Raw genomic sequence first — 16,422 nt, 5'->3', positions numbered from 1 at the left:
TGTGTGAGAGTGGGGGAAGAAAGAGCAAAAGAATTTTACTGTAATAACAACTGCTGATTTGTCATACTAATGTTACCCAATGCACTGTATTATTAATGCTCATGAAATCTGATTATTTCCAGAGCCATGTTTAATATATCTTTAAAAAAAAAAAAAAAAAGAAGGTAACAAAGTATCTTCAGAGTGAGTTATGAAGTATTTGTTTAAAACTGTTTAAACAAGCAATACTTAATAAGAGCTGATCTTACTTGTAAGGTGCGTGATTTTATGCAGCAGACGATATGAGAATGTAATTAACGCCAAAGCGGAACAAACGTATTCTTCTGGCTAGTTAAAATTCATTCATCCATCCATTTTCCATACTGCTTATCCTCACTAGGGTCGCGGCCGTGCTGGAGCCTATCCCAGCTATCTTCGGGCACATATAAACAAACAACCATTCACACCTACGGACAATTTAGAGTCTTCAATTAACCTACCTTGCATGTTTTGGGGATGTGGGAGGAAACCGAAGTACTGTACAATGCAATAGGAAAAAAAATATTTTTGGAGCAAGGAAGTAAAAAATAAACAATTGAAATAATGTAGTTGAACAGGTGTGCACACTCTCATGACTAAGAACATGACTGTGTTCAGATTTAACCAATCACATTCGAAACTCATGTGAAATGAGTCAGCACGCATTTGTCACACTTTAAAGTCTCTATGATTAACCCCAAACATAGTTTAGCTGTTCTATGAGGCTTTTCCTGACTTTTCTGTTGTTGTTGTTGTTGCTTTCTAGCAGAAGCCAAAAGCTTTTGTGCTAACACTGACTGTTATTTCGAACTGTTCATAATTACCTCCAGTTTGACTGAGACCCCAAAGCCTGATGCTGCCAACACCATGCTTCACTGTATCACATCATCTTTTGGTGATGAACAGTATTGTGTTTGCCGCAAACACACCTTTTGAAATTATGACCAAAACATTCAACTTTGGTGTCATCGGACCATAACAAAATCTTACAAGCTCATGGCAAAATGTGTCTGTTTGGCACAAACACAACACTGCTCATCATCTAAAAAAGGCCATACTGTACTGACAGTGGAGCATGCACCATCATGCTTTGTGGCCGTTTTTCTTCAGCTAGAAATGGGGCCTTTGTCAAGGTGGAGGGAATTCTGAACAGTTCTAAATAGCTGTAATTGTTAGCACAAAACCTTCAGGCTTCTGCTGGAAAGAAAAAATAATAATGTCATGGAAAGTCTTTTAGAGCTTTATTTGGGGGTAATCACTGTTTATCATGAGTTTGAATGTGATTTTTTAACACGGTCACATCCATAGTTATAAGAGGGTGTGCACACCTGTGCACAGTATCTCCATTTTTTTAATTTATTTTTTACCTCCCCTCTCAAAAAAATGGGAAAAAAAGCCATTCAGTTGTAAAGGTTATAGGTAACCTTCATAATGGAAAAGGTTTTGAAATGATTTATCATTTATATATAGATCACAAAAATCTAGCGTTTGAACAGGGGTGTGTAGACGTTTCTTATCCACTGTAAAAGATGTTGCAGTAGTGTCTCAGAATGCATGCAGTTTAAATACAGTAAACCCACGCCTATACAAAGTTTGCTATTCACAAATTCATTTAGCTGAAAAGGTCACCTATTCGCATATTTTTGTGCTCTTTCTGTAATGCCCTAAAGTGTCTGGCTAATAAGAAATTAGCAATTAGCATCAAGGAATGTTGAAGTGATAAATCTTGACTTGGAGACAAATATTTTGTATGTCTGGGAGAAGCTAAGTTTAGCCTGGGTTGTCAGTGAAAATGAAAGTGTTGTGCATTTTGGATTTGGATTTTTTTTTTCAAAATCAAATAATCTGTAAGCAATTTATTTTCAAGGGTAATGTAGTAAAATGAGTTTTAAATGTTTAAGTGTTTTGGAATTTATAGTTTGGAATTTAAGATGTTTTAACTATTAATATAGGTAATTATAAACCTTTTTAGGGGGGTGTTCGTTACCTGTACTTTTGTCCCTATCCCCTGCAAAATGTTCTGTATTCAGAAAGTTGTGGGGGTATTACAGCACATTTTGGGATGCAAACCGCTGCATGTAAATACGAGTCAAAGTGAACAATTGTGTACACTGGATGTACTTTCTTTTATGGCAGAGCGAGTCCTATAAAAACTTTCCAAACTGGGGCTTGTGGATTATTCCGAGTAAGCGAAGCGTTGTTTTTGGACCGCAGTGAGGCTATTATGCCTTTCAAAATGTGAGGTGCAAGACTAAAACGTTCTTACAATGAAACTGCGTGAAGCATTTTCATGCTACATTAACGTGTATACTGTGTGTGTGTGTGTGTGTGTGTGTGTTTCTGTACAAGTGTAACAGTTTACTTTTTCAGCAGGTATGAGTTGACCCGCTCCGGCTTCTCTGAAAGTGACAAGCAGTTGTGTTTGACAGCGTGTACCTGTGATAACAATGACAGCCGAGCAGGGATTCGCCTTTACTTCTTTCTACTGTGTCTATTTTTGCCTTTTGTCCTGCTGTTTCAGTATATTCCTCTTTGTACTTCAGTGGAAGACATTTGTATATTCAGATCTCTCTCCATCGGCCTGTGTGCGTGTGTGTGTTTGATTCGCATGCTGAAGCAGGCCCAAAACAACACGACATTCTTTGGCTGAGCTGTATTTACCACAGCTCTACCACAGAGACTTAAGCCCCGCCTACTCGTGAAATCACTGAAGGGAATAAGAAAGAAACAAGAGAGGGCAGCTCTCGTATAACTTTTTCCGGCGGGTCACTGAGGCACAGCGGGAGTCCAAAAAGACAGAAAAGGTGGGATGAGATTGCGGCCACCTTGAGCAAAGCGAAAGCACAGGGGGCTTCCTGTGGCCTACGATGAGCACGACTTAGTTTTGTGTGCGTGTATTGTTGTTAGGGGTTAATTTTACCCATGTTGCTGGCAGGCTGGCAAGGGCAACACAGAGACCCTTTATAATACAGTTGTGCTGATTGAAATCATATGGCATTGCCTGAAATCATTACACCATTTGGGAAAGTGAGCAGAAGAGAAGGGCTGTTTCTTTTCCCACTTTTTTTTCACCAGCAACTTTCTTTTTGTTCTTTACTTGAGCTACAGGATTGTTTTTTCACATTTATTTGATTGAAAGTGAGCTGCGAAGAAACATTTCTCTTGTTCTAGCATCTAACTGGTCTCTGTTGTCTTCTGTCCTCTCCAGACTGTGGCCAGGCTCTTCCCAACCTGGTTCCTGGGAGGCCATCAGCAACATCCGCCTCACCTCCCTGCATCCCAACCAGGGAGAAGCCACCAACTGCAACTTGAGGGCCTGAATGGCACCGGCCCTTTTTACATTCGCCCGCGGCTCCTGACCACAACCAAGACGTCGAGAAAAGCCCGCTAAAAACCACCAAACTTACATCGGCAGCTTTTCGTGTTACCATGGCAACCAACAGGGAGCATCAACTGCGTCATATGGCCGGCTTCCCTCGCACCATGTACCCTTTCCCCTTCAATGCCATGAGGAGCCACTCCCCCTTTGACCTGTTGGCCAGCAGCAACCTTTTTGGTCGCTTTGGGGCAGACCTTCCCAAAGAGATGGCGGCATTGTGTAAGTAATGACTTGAATTCAATTTGTGTTTTCAAACATGGAGCTGGATACCATATTACAGTCGACTATTGCTCTGCTCTTTTGGGCTGAGGGGGGGGGGAAGAAAAAAAAATCAAATAATCCGGCTAAATCCACTACAAAAATAAATTGAGGCAAAATTTCTACCATGAAGCTCCGCCGGGAACAAAAAAAAAAAAAAAAAAAAAAAGGTTCTGCCCGGAACCATGTGTGGTACCGCCGGAATCCATCTTTCACATAGACATTTATTGCAGATGGACTCAGTGTTCAGATAGTGATAAAATTTGCCAAAACCCACAGAGAGACATTTGTAAGTGATTTTTAAGATACTGTTAGATGTGTAATGTACATATAAAATGATTTATGAGTGAGCTGGATAGTATTTGTTTTTACCTAAAATGGTAATTGCTAGCATACTAATGCTAATTGCTATTGCTAACCATTTAGAAATTAACATTTTGTTGTTTCAAATTCTGTACACCCAATTTAGACCACATAAAATATGCAGTTTAAATACAGAGGTCCATCCCTCATCAATGACAATAGAATGCATGTTAGTATGAAAGAAAAATGTTTTTTTGAGTTGATATTTTGGGGGAGGCCAATTAATATTTGATTATGAAATCAATAATCAATAGGAGAATCGATTCTAAAGAGATTCTATAGTGACAGTGCTACAGCTTTTATTCAAAGATTTAGTAGCAATTACTCCCATGTTTGCTCACAGAATGTATTTTATAATAATGTACAACACTAATGTGCAGCACGGTTGGTAGTGTTAGCATGTACGCCTCGTAGTTGAGTGGTTATGCGTTCGAATCTCAGCTCTTCTAATGAAGTCGCGCTGTACAAAATTGATGGATGTACAAAGAAAAACTCTCTAAAATCCCAGTTAATATCCAGAACTGGCTCAAAAAGGCAGCTGAGGTCATATTCTCGTGGTAATTATAAAATGCGGGAAGAATTGGCATTTTTAATCTCAGTCACACAGTTCTGCACATGACACTGAGTGCAGCCTTGTCTGTGCTGTGGGAACAACATTGGAATTCCTCTCAATTTGGGGGCGTTTTCGGGCTGTTTTGAGGCTTAAATTTGTGTACAGCACTTTGTTTGAGCCTTGAATTGAAGCATGAGATTGCTTCTTTTGGGCTTCAGGTGGTGCTATTGTGCTTTTATAATGCCTAGCTGTTCAAGAGCCCATATAGAAAAATACCAATAAATACAGTGGTTCCTTACATTCCCTCTCTAAGCGTGTATGTTTTCCTTAAACTAATGCCAGTAATGCTTCGTTTTTTTAAATATCATTATTATCAATATATTTATTATCAGATTAAATTTGAAAGTAGTATGAAAGCAAGGAGAACAAAGGAAAAATTTAGACAAATACACACTCATATTGACAGTAAATCAGGGGTGGTGAATTCTGAGCATAAAGAGCCTTCATAACATCACTGGCACAAAAACCCCACTTCAATTGTATGACCTTATTACCACAGCAACAATCTTGCTGTTTCTAATATTTTGGTTATCTCATACATCCATAAATGTATCCTCTTGACTGACAAGAAGATACATTTATGCTACATCACTTTAAAGAAGTCAATTTTTTTGTAAGTATATGTTGGGAAGAAAAACATAGCTGTTAGGGATCTTACAATTATTGGATGCCAATCAAAAGTCATCGCTGGTATGAAAAGAGAAGATTAAATGCAAAGTAGAAGATGTTTGTTTAACAGTGTTATTTTTTACCTGTCATGGACTAAAAAAATTGACATTATTTTCAGTCCATTGTTATTGAAATGTGAAAGGAAAAAGTTTTGTAGTTAGAAATACGGCTGTTGGATACACAGATATGCAGATTTGCTCATGCAATGTAAGAGTTAAAAAAGGAACTCCCATTCCAAAACACTATAAATCCATTTGGATTATTATGATTGTTTACCCAGACTTGCACATTTTACACTGTTAAAACAATTCATTGTCACAGTTTGAACAACAGAAGATAACAGAGTCTACAGTACTGTACACAATAGAATGACATTTTGGAAAAGAGCTCTTCAGAGATATTCCATCGTGTTCTAAAACCGGTATGTTTTTCTTCCATCTTTGTGCTTTAAAATATTGACTTCTTGAAGATGATGAATTGATTTTCCTTGTCAGTCCATGCACGAGTCGTCTTTTCTTGGAAATTAATGTATAGTTAGTCGACCAGATTTCTGCCACGGTTCCAATGTTCAATTGATGAGAGCAAGAGGAATCGTGTTTCCTATTGAATAGTCTGGGTATGTTAATCCAACTTTTAAGAATTCAAATGTAGTCAGACTGAGGTGTTTACATGCATGTTTAATAGTCTCAACAGCAGTTTTGGGTGATGCATTGCTGAAGGGTAAATTTTTCAGGAAGCAAACTGACATCTCTTAACCAACTAGTCACAATTTCCATTCTTTCTCCCGCACTCATTTGACTGCCATCCCAAATAGTCTAATATTTACTGTCCCAGAAATAAATAGCCGTATTTAGAGTATGCAACCGACACCCACCTGAACATCCCCCGCTGAGTGTAGCTCCTACATTAGCCTGCTGCAGTCAGTCTGAAGTCATCTCCCGGCCAGCTGTATAATCTTGTAGCCACAATGCAGCACTCCCAGTGGAGAGGGATGTGCAAAAAGAACAAGGCAGCACCGAGGTGGTAGCTAGTGCACTGTCCAAATCAAACAATTTACACAGTATGTTTTGTGTGCCACTATCCTGTGAAATGGGCATCAGGCCCAACATGCCTGTCAGTCTGTTTGTGTGTGTGTGTGTGTGTGTGTGTGTGTGTGTGTGTAATTGTGCACGCTCCCTGAGCAGCTGCTATCATTTGATCTGCAGTCGTTTTAGTGGAGCCTATAGCAGCATATATTTCACCAGGCTAGTAGCTCACAGCATGTGATTACATCTCTAACATGTAGCTCCCGATACTTTATCACACATGAAGACAGATGTGTCGGACTTGCACTTAAGTCATGTAGTTAAGATTTAGTGGTCATCATGATGGAAAATAGAGGCGGGCAGCAGATGGTAATTGTAATTATGATAGATCTATCAAGATACTTTAGTAGTTGAAGTTCAGAATAATTTAAACTACTATTTATTATACCATCCATCCATCCGTCCATCCATTTCCCAAAGCGCTTGCCCTCATTAGGTGAGCCTATCCCATCTGACATTGGGCGAGAGGTGTGGGACACTGGACTGGTTGCTAGCCAATCGCAGGGCACATATAGATGAACAACCATTCACATTCACATTTGCAGCTGTGGACAGTTTTAGAGTCTACAGTTAACCTAATATGCACGTTTTTGCAACGTGTGAGGAAAGCATGGGGAAGAGCGTACAAACTCCACACAGGATAGGCCTGTGCTGAGATTTAAACCCAGAACCTCAGAATGTAAGGCGGACATGTTAACCTCCAGAACGCCTGGAAATTAAGCAGCGAAGTGAGGGAAATTAGTCACAACAGTAAAATTCACACACATACAGTGCACCCGTACCAATAATATACAAACAACCAACAAAGTAAAAACAAATACAAAGAGCAGCATTGAAAATGAATTAAGATCAATTTAAATCTAATCCAAGCAAGAAAAAAAATAATAAAAATGCAAACTAGCTAAGACATCGCGCTCAGCTATTTTGCAAATTTGAGCTCAATGTTTTGATTCATGGTGACACCCAATTCTCAATGGCTGCCCTTGCTTGGCAGCGGAGAGGTGTAAAGCTACTTGATGGATGGTGTCTTTTGAATACTAATGGCTAACATGCCAACAAGGTCCCGCTTTGGTTGTTTGAAATAGTTCTCAGATGGTTTCCATCCTGATCGCATGGCCATTCCTTTACATCAAATAAAGCTGCAGTGATCTCTCATTATTTTGCTAATTAATCCGTGCGCGGCGCTCCCTAATGAGATGACACTTTGGTGCACTTGTAGTAAGCACATACAGTAGCCACTTCAAAAGCTGCTGGCAGCCTATTCACACATACAATAAGATGTCTTTTATTTTCCTAATGGAAGCGGCAATCAGCACAAACACAAAAGGAACTTTTTTTTTAAATCCCAAATCTCTCTGGACACCCTGGGTTTTTCATACATATGCAATTCTTCAGCTGGAATTCCGGCCTTAGACAAGATGGATGAAATTATGAACTGTTTCAAAAAGCAGTCCTGTTAGTGCAATACCTTCAAGGCTTCTGCAAGACAGAGTAAAAAAGGTCAGGAAAAGCCTATTAGAACAGTGTGACTTTAGGATTAATCAGAGGAACTTTAAATGGTGGCAGATGTGGGCCGACTCCAATTTAACTGGATTTTGAATGTCCATCCATCCATTTTCCGTACCGCTTTATCCTCACAAGGGTCGTGGGCGTGCTGGATGTGATCAGTTAATTCTGAACGCAGCCACATCCCCAGTTAAGCGGGTGTGCACACTTGTGCAACCACATTATCTCAGTTGTTTATTTTTACTTCCCCTCTTGAGAAGATTTTAAAAAAAAATTCCATTGAGTTGTACAGGTGATAGGTCACATTAATTTCCTGAAAAAGTTTGGAAATTATTTATCTTGATCTTAATTTTTATGTCATAAAAACCTGGCCTTCGAACAGGGGTGTGTAGACTTTTTATATCCACCGTATATCATCCAGTGCGAAGAGCAAAATTCTTGTGTCCTAAGATTTGGTGTGTAATGTTGTGCAGACATTAGAAAACATTTTAACATGTCACCATATTGATATAATGAGGAAACATTTGTTTTCTTTTTCCCTATAATGAACGCTATGTCCTTTGGTGGTTTTCCTTTGGTGGTTTCATCACATAAATTCAGTCACTTTTTGTAGTGTGTGCGTGTGTGTGTGTGTGTGTGCGCATCCTGGCGCATCACTATGTGTGTATACTTGAACTGAGTGCCTATGATGACAGACACAAAGAAAAACACACAACTCTCTGCCTCAAGTTACTATCACACACACACACACACACACACACACACAGATATTTCCATTGCCACTCTGTAGGCTGCGCATTCCAACATTCATGAATGCCGTGCTCCTCACATTCGTGACTTATTTGTGCGCTCGCTGATGGCCGCAGTGAGACTTTGTGCAAATATCCGCGGCTGAGCTGGAGAGAGAAAGAGAGAGAGAGGCTATTGTTCAGCTCTGTGTGTTTGTGTCAGACATGACGACGGGATGAATAGCTGAAGAACCTGATTGTGAACGCTTGTAATGTGACTCCCTTTAAAAAGTGTGAGGCAGAATCGACGAGTTTGCGAGTTTTTCACGGTTCAAAGAGCAGAACGCCTGCAATTCGGCCCGCTCGGTGAGGTAGCGACTGGCGTTTTGCGGAAAAGTGAAGGAAAATGAGGCTGCTGCTTCTTTCACATTCCCTATATTTGTGTGTCTCTTTTGCACAAAGCAGCAACAGGGGGCAGGGTGCTGCGAGGCGGGGAGGGTAATTGTCTCAAGGTGTGGAGAGAGCTCAGCGGGCTGTTATTGTGCCACTCTACTCCCTGCGGTGTGTCATTATAGTGTGTGTTTGTGTGCCCGGCCATGATGTTGAAAGACAGGTAAAACAAAACAAGAAAAACAAGAGTTGGTCAGAGGAGCACTCATAAGATGTGTGAAATAGAGCGCAGCATCCCTTCAACTTCGAAATCATAATGTATTCAGTAAGGGGGTTGAAAAGAAAAATACAAACAGAGGGAAAAAAACTATTGTAACACTCTGAGTGTACAAAGCCAAAGGCATGACATGTTTGGGAGTAAGTGTACATGTGTGTGTATGCAGGGGGGGGGGAGGGGGGGGTGTTGGAGCCCCAGTGGGGGTTTCTTCTAGAGTTCATCCCTCTTGAAGGAGGGAAGGAAAGGGAGGAGTGGAGGGAGGAGAGTGAAGCTGTCTAGTATACAAACTATTCACACCGCAGGCCAACGTGCGTGTGTGTGTGTGTGTGTGTGTGTGTCGCCTGCAGCACTTCGGGTCCTATGGTCCAATAAGCTGCACACGCACAACTTAATCAGTCCGGACCCTTTTGACAGAATTGAATTAGGTAGGGTTAGGGTAGGACTCAACACAAAACGGTGGATGCTTTAGGAGAAATGGAAACAAATAAGAAAATATGTGACAATTATATGGCATTGTTGAAAAAGAGCACTTGGACCTTAATCAATCAGTGTATGAGGAATCTAGGCTCGGTCCAACAATTGTATGAAGATGCTCCATAAGCACAATGGGATGGGATTTGTGAGTAACACATTTAGCAATTAAATTGCGGCCATATCTGTACCAGATCCATAATGCTTGTTTTAATATTTTTAGTTCGTTTTTGATTTGACCGTCTTGTTGGTAGTTTTTTTTTGTAATATATTTTATGATCTCATCAATATGGTGATTTATATCTTACTAAAATGTAATAGGGTCATCCTCAAAATGATCTTTTTTTTTTTTTTTATCCAGTTTGATGTACCAAAATATGGTTAGCCTAGTAGCATAATTGCCAAACCATTTTTAACTGTCACAATGTCAATAAAAGGGACCAATGTGCTTGCTGAAAAGTTTTTTTTTCTTCATCTCTGCGTAGATTCTCAGTCATCCAGATTTCTGTAATCAGCAAAGATTTAATTGAGGCAACTGGACTTTTCTTAGTTGTGGAATGTGTTTTCTTGTTTTACAAAAATGTGCACAAAACGACTTAGACAATTTTGTTACATATTTATTGTTTGCCAAAAATACATCCAATTACAAAAACCTGGTGCAGGACATTTAAAACAAACAAAAAGAAATGTGTTATTTTATTAGCATAATTTATTTTCAAGTCAATCATTTAACCATGTCATTAATGTAATGTCATTTGTTTTAGATCAAGGATGTTTTTGAAATAAACTACAGTAATTGGCCCAAATAAAGTATTGAATGTTTCCTAAAGAGGCTTTTCACAAAAAGAGGCTGTTCACAGTTGGTTGATGCGTGTTGAAGGAAGTTGGATCAATTCTGATTGACATCAAAAACAAACAAACAAACAAAAAACATTGCTCTGAGTATGAAGAGTTTTTTAATCTTGTGGAAATGGTTGCATCATGACTAAGTGTGTTTGTGTTAGCACTTTGACCTCCGCCTAGTCCATCATCTCAATATACCGCTCATCTCTCAACACGCTCCTGTCTTCTTCCCAACAGGTGTGAGGTGATTTTTTTAGTGTGTTACTGTCATTTGTTTTCATCGCTAATGGCAACGAAGCAGGGTATCATTTGAGGGGGAAAACGACAGCGTTCCATCCTGAAGTGATTAAATGAAGGGGAAGAAAGTTCACAAGTATATTACAAGGCAAGGCAATGGGGTTTGTTCTTATTTGCTTCAAATCTGAAATATGAGGATGGAAAAGTTGGAGGCGATTAGGAGGGAAGCTGGGGGTTCTCCGCGTGGCCTATCAGACATCAAGCGTGCACCCGGCCCCTCCCAACCCTCCTCCCTGGACCCCGCCCCCCATGCGCTCATGCGTTGCTTGTGCCTGTGGTGCAGAGCGAGAGGCCCACAGAGCCGGTGAGAGGGGAACCGAGATCGGTTACAGAGCTGAGGTCCATCGAGTGACCCGAGGGCAGAACTAAGGTGCTCCACGGAGAATTTCGAGAGACCGCTGCAGACCCATCGAGTTAGCTGGAGTCCCACTTTCTAGCTGGGTGCCAGTCCAGCATGTTTGACTGCATGGAGGCTCTAGGGCTGGCCCCGCGGCCTCTCTATGATGTGTCTGCACAGGGCTCCTGCATGCTGGCCAAGGCCCCCCCGTTCTTCTCCAGCCTGGACCCCTTCGCCTGGGCCGGGACCGGCCAACCTTCAGTGTGAGTACTCGTCCCGCCTCCTCATTCTGTCCATCACATGGAATTGCTTCTTATCAGGGCTGCCGCTGGTGTTATCGCGGCGCTCTCTCCACAGGAAGCGATAGATTCCTCTCAATGCTCTGTGACCATTCTCACCCCCGCCGTCCGTTTGTTTATGTGCTTAGTGGACTTTGTGGGGGACTTTAGCGGCGCATATTTATACATCATCATGTTTGTTTTCTTTGCGAATGACTTCACATGATTGACAGCTGCTTGAAACAATACAGGACCTGACCTGGCAGCCAGTCCAGAACACAAAGTCCAAACAGAAACAGCTTTGACAGACTGAAGGCAAATGGGCCTTGAAATCACATTGTTGTAATTTGGCCTCTTGTCTGAAAAAGTCACACAGTGCAGCACTTACATCAACCATGTGGATTTCAACGCTTTTCAATGGTGCTGATGTGTGGTCAAATGTGTGCCAGCTTTCCAGAGGCCCACATTGCATCAAGTGTGGACACTGGAACAAACACGCTCAAGATAATAACAAAAGCAGATCTTTTGTTATCATCATGGAGCCCATTGTCAAGCTCTTGTATTCCGCTCGGCCCAGTGGTGTGCAAACTCAAACATTGACTCTATCTAGCTATGCAAGTCAAATTGCAGAGTGCGATTCAGCTATGCAGCATGCTCCGCTCAAGTGGTTTGAAGCGTCCCGGGCCGCGCACCTTGAGCCAATTTATCTTCGGTAATCACTGGGACGGCAAGCCACGGAGCGCTGTCAAGTCCGCAGTGTGCCCTAATGATGACGGATGAGCTGCCGGCTTGACAAACACCACAGCACGGCCTGTTCCGACTCGCTCACGAGCTTCCCCAGATGCCAGCCTAATATCCCTTCAGTTGTCATGTTTCCCCCCCCCCCCCCCCCAAAAATGTTTTTTTTTTTGTTTTGTTTTTTTGTGTTTTGTTTTTTTACTTAATTTAATTTACTTAGAACAACATTGAATTACTTCCCTTTACTCTGCATTGAAGCAAATAAACTAAAACTGCTCAGCCGAAAGCATTTTCCCTCCCGGAATAACCCGTTAAATCTATTTGAAGAGGAAGATGCAAATGAGTCACCTCACTCAGCTCATAAAGGTATGAGCTGAGTGAGGTGCCTCACCTCACTCAGCTCATACCTTTATACGCCATCAAATCAAAATGTGAATTTAAATTAGACTTCTTATTTGCCAGCAATTCGGAGGCTTACTGTAAACGATGCCGACTACCAATCGTCATTGACATTATGCTACTTTTATTCTTCTACTTATACAGTAACTGCTTGATAGTTCTTTTAACTAACGAATTAATAATAGTGCACTCTTCAGGGAAGATATTATTCATTTATTAATTCATCATGAGGAGGGGGGGGGGGTTCTTGTAATGCATTTAGCCCAACTAGCTTTTTGTAACATCATATAATCATAAACAAAAACACTGAGAAATGTAATTCTGAGCTGATGAAGACTCGACCTTGTGTGACGTTGGTCAAAGTCATTCGATTAGTATGAAAGTAGTAACTTTACTGTAGTTGTACGGCTAAATAATTTGTGAACGTAAAATCAAATCAAACAGCATAAATGATTATACTTGTCAGATTTCACGAAAAAAAAAACATCAGTCTAGCACATGTGTCCGTCTCAATTTTAAATGTAATGATTTTCTATGTGATATCATACTAATATATGTTGATTTCAATACTTGACCAGTTTGTCAACATTCCGCATGACCCTGAAATGGGATTTAATGTTATTTGTGACTGACTGTGAAGCTACCTTTTAAAAGTGGAGTTCAGTTACTACTTTGTGAGATTGATTCATTGATCACTTTCAGAGCTTAATTTTGTAACTGCACTAAGTAATTTCACCTTTTTTGGGGGGCGGGGGAGTGGGGATTTCTGTTTATTTAAAAGAGGATATTTCAATGTGAACAAATAAAACTTTGTATTTGTTTACTTGGTTTGAACCACTGCTGCACTAGACAACAATATAAAAAGGTATCACTTTGGGATACTTTTATTCAAATTTTTTAAAAATGAAGACAATTGAGACAATTTGGGTGCACGATTTTTTTCTTCTTTATGCATTGCAGAGGTATCGAATCGGAACTCGATATCGGCAGATACTCAAAATCAAGTAGCTCGGACTGGTATAGAAAAAAGTCATGGGGCCATCCCTACAAATGAAATCTGTGGAAAGTTCCGCATTTTTTTCCAGTGTTTTGTGCATGCGGGTCAGTTGAACACCTCTTTGCCCTCCTTTGTATCAATGTCAGCTGGCATTAAAAGGAGCAGCGTCCATAGCGCAGTGTGTCACTGCACCCCGGTGTCGCCTGTGTGATGTTTCGTTTCTGCTCTAGTTTTGAGCACTCCACTCTCCCGTTGCTCAATGGCCCCATCCAGGAGTGTGTGTTGTCCGCCTCGCTAATGTTTCTCGGCTCAGTTTACACGCCTCGTCTTGTGTAACCCGCAGCTTTTAATGAAGCCATTATAATTAGAAAAGGCCTCAATTAAGAGATTAGCAGGCGTGTGGGGGCATGAAAGAGGAGTAGAGGGATGAATTTGGTTTTGGGATTAGCCCCACGACCCCCCCCCAAGACCCCCCCCTCCTACTGACTTCTTATATCTTGGTGTTTCATGCCTTGAGGGTGACATCTCCTTTCTCAGGTGGCATCTCCAAAGCTACTATAACAATGCTGCAGGACCACCATGTATCCAACGTGAAATGTACCGTACCTCATTCATGAGTCAAGAAGTTTGTGTTTTGAGGCTACAGCAATAGAGTGTAAACCAAAAGACACTTGAATGTGCTTTTGGCTTGTCTGTCCGTCTTATCACATTTCTCAAACGTAAAGATGAGCTCAACATAAGAGAAGCTCTTACAACTCATTAGAGAGAAAAAAACCAAACAAGATAAAGCCACTCGTGTTTAGTGAAAAATCCAACGAGTTGTTAAGCACATTACTGGTGTATGTCTTTTCTCAAAAAGATGACAGTCGTGTGGATTACAATTATTCCACCCGTTGTTATTTTATTTTAGCAAATTCAACACGTACAACTTTCAATACATGGTAACTTTCTATAAATAGTCACCACGAGTTGTTCAAATTGTTCTTACATTGTAGGTGCATTGCAAACTACAAACATTTGGCAAACATTTTTAATGGTGGTTGAATGATTTTGAGTGCAACGGTAAATACTTAATTTGGGGTCCAGAGTTTTTTAATTAATCAAAAAGTCACTTCAAATTAACCCTGACAATCCTTATTTTTTTCCTACTAATTGCGGTGTTACGTTGTGTTCAAAATACTATAAAAGGACAATGACAACAGGCACCAAAAGATTATCACACTCAAAATCTTAAAAATCATAGATCAGTACAATAACACAAGGGTGTGGTTCAGGTTACATATGTTTTGAGGGAACAACGTCGTATTCATGTGTTGTTGTTTTTTGAATAATTCATATTTAAATGAGAGTGGAATTAACTATGTTTTGCATTTTCTAAGAGGATGTGTTTTTGCCTTGTTTTTCGGGTCATTATGGTGTGCTACAGAAAACGAAGGGCGTATTCAAGTCCTGATGATCTATCGGCTGGACGAAGACGTATTTATTATAGACATCCTCTCCCCACATTAGTCAGGAAAATTATAACGACGAGAATGCTGGTACGCAGGTTGTGCAGCTCGAATCAATCAGAGTGTTAAGCTGCAGATGATTCACATTTGTGTCGTCCGTCTGAGCTCCAAGGGCGTTGTTCACAAGTGTGTGAAGCTTGTCAAGTTGAAGTATTTGTCCAAGATTTCTGGTGAGCTTGTGCAAATGTGTGTGTGTGTCTACCTCCTTTTTAAATGTCTGCTGCTTTGTTTTTTATGGAGCTGTCTTCTGGACAGCAGCCCGGTTTTCACAGTCTTTCCTTTAAGAGGCGCTACCAATGACAGGAAGGGCTCCTCCTCCTGCCCGGGCAGGAAGGCAGGAGAGGACAGAGGGGGGAAGAGGGTTATTACTGGGGGTTGGGGGGAGAGGGCGGGGGGACGCTGGTATTGAACTTAGAACAGCTGATGAAAGGGATTGTCACTCACATCTCCCCCATCTCCTCCCTGCTGTTGTGGTAATTACTCACTCAGCATTTTTGCCGTCACCGCCTCCCCCTCACGCTGCTCATGAATCCCAACAAAGTAACTCGAAGCACTTGAAAATGACAACAACGATCGATTTAAACCAGTCGAATCGAGGCAGACGTTTGCGTCTTGGGTGCGTGTTTGTGTGTTCGTGCGATGCAACTCTCTCCCACCCACGGCCCCTGTGCTCCAACACACACACACACACATTCACATGTGCACGCACATTCCACAGGGTGCTGCTGAACATTTGGTGGCGCCAGAATTAATGTAAGAACTGAAGTGCTGCATTTGAATAATTATTATGAATGAGATTATCATCTTGTGATTTTATTTTGGTATTGTTGGAGGTGCAGCTTCGGTTTGTCATGATCCTCCTCAGACATGATTTTTGATTGACAGTTTGAAGTGAAAAATGCAAATTGAATGAATCCCTTCCAACTCTTGCTGGCATAAAACCTCCAGGCATCGTTTTAAAATTTTTTACTGTCATGCAGGTGTTAGAAACAATATATCCATCCATCCATCCATTTTCAACACCGCTTATCCTGGTTAGGGTCGCGGGACGCTGGAGCTTATTCCAGCTGACATTGGGCGAAAGGCGGACGACACCCCGAACTGGTCGCCACTCAGTCGCAGGGCACATATAGACACGGACAACCATTCGCACTCAAATTCACACCGTCATTGAGTGGGAACTGAACCCACGCTGCCTGCACCAAAGTCAGGCGAGTGTACCACTACACCATCAGTGACAGAAATAATATAATAAAACTAATATAAGA

At 41.1% G+C, this 16,422-nt stretch overlaps 1 protein-coding gene across 3 annotated transcripts in view; it reads left to right on the top strand.

Annotated features, from left to right (window-relative positions):
• Positions 1-16,422, top strand: part of LOC133409131 (retinoic acid receptor gamma-like) — a 58,927-nt gene that overhangs the window by 29,963 nt on the left and 12,542 nt on the right. For 2 of the 3 annotated variants that reach the window (XM_061688727.1, XM_061688725.1), the window contains exon 2: positions 3,227-3,616. In XM_061688727.1, coding sequence (XP_061544711.1) covers positions 3,448-3,616 — 169 coding nt within the window. In that variant the 5' untranslated portion in view covers positions 3,227-3,447. Of the gene's footprint in view, positions 1-1,918; positions 2,823-3,226; positions 3,617-16,422 lie in introns of those variants that run through there. The other variant, XM_061688726.1, reaches the window with a different exon arrangement.

The sequence above is a fragment of the Phycodurus eques genome, chromosome 10 (genome assembly GCF_024500275.1).
Source record: "Phycodurus eques isolate BA_2022a chromosome 10, UOR_Pequ_1.1, whole genome shotgun sequence".
Lineage (NCBI taxonomy): Eukaryota > Metazoa > Chordata > Actinopteri > Syngnathiformes > Syngnathidae > Phycodurus > Phycodurus eques.
This window is presented reverse-complemented; position numbering and strand designations above follow the sequence as displayed.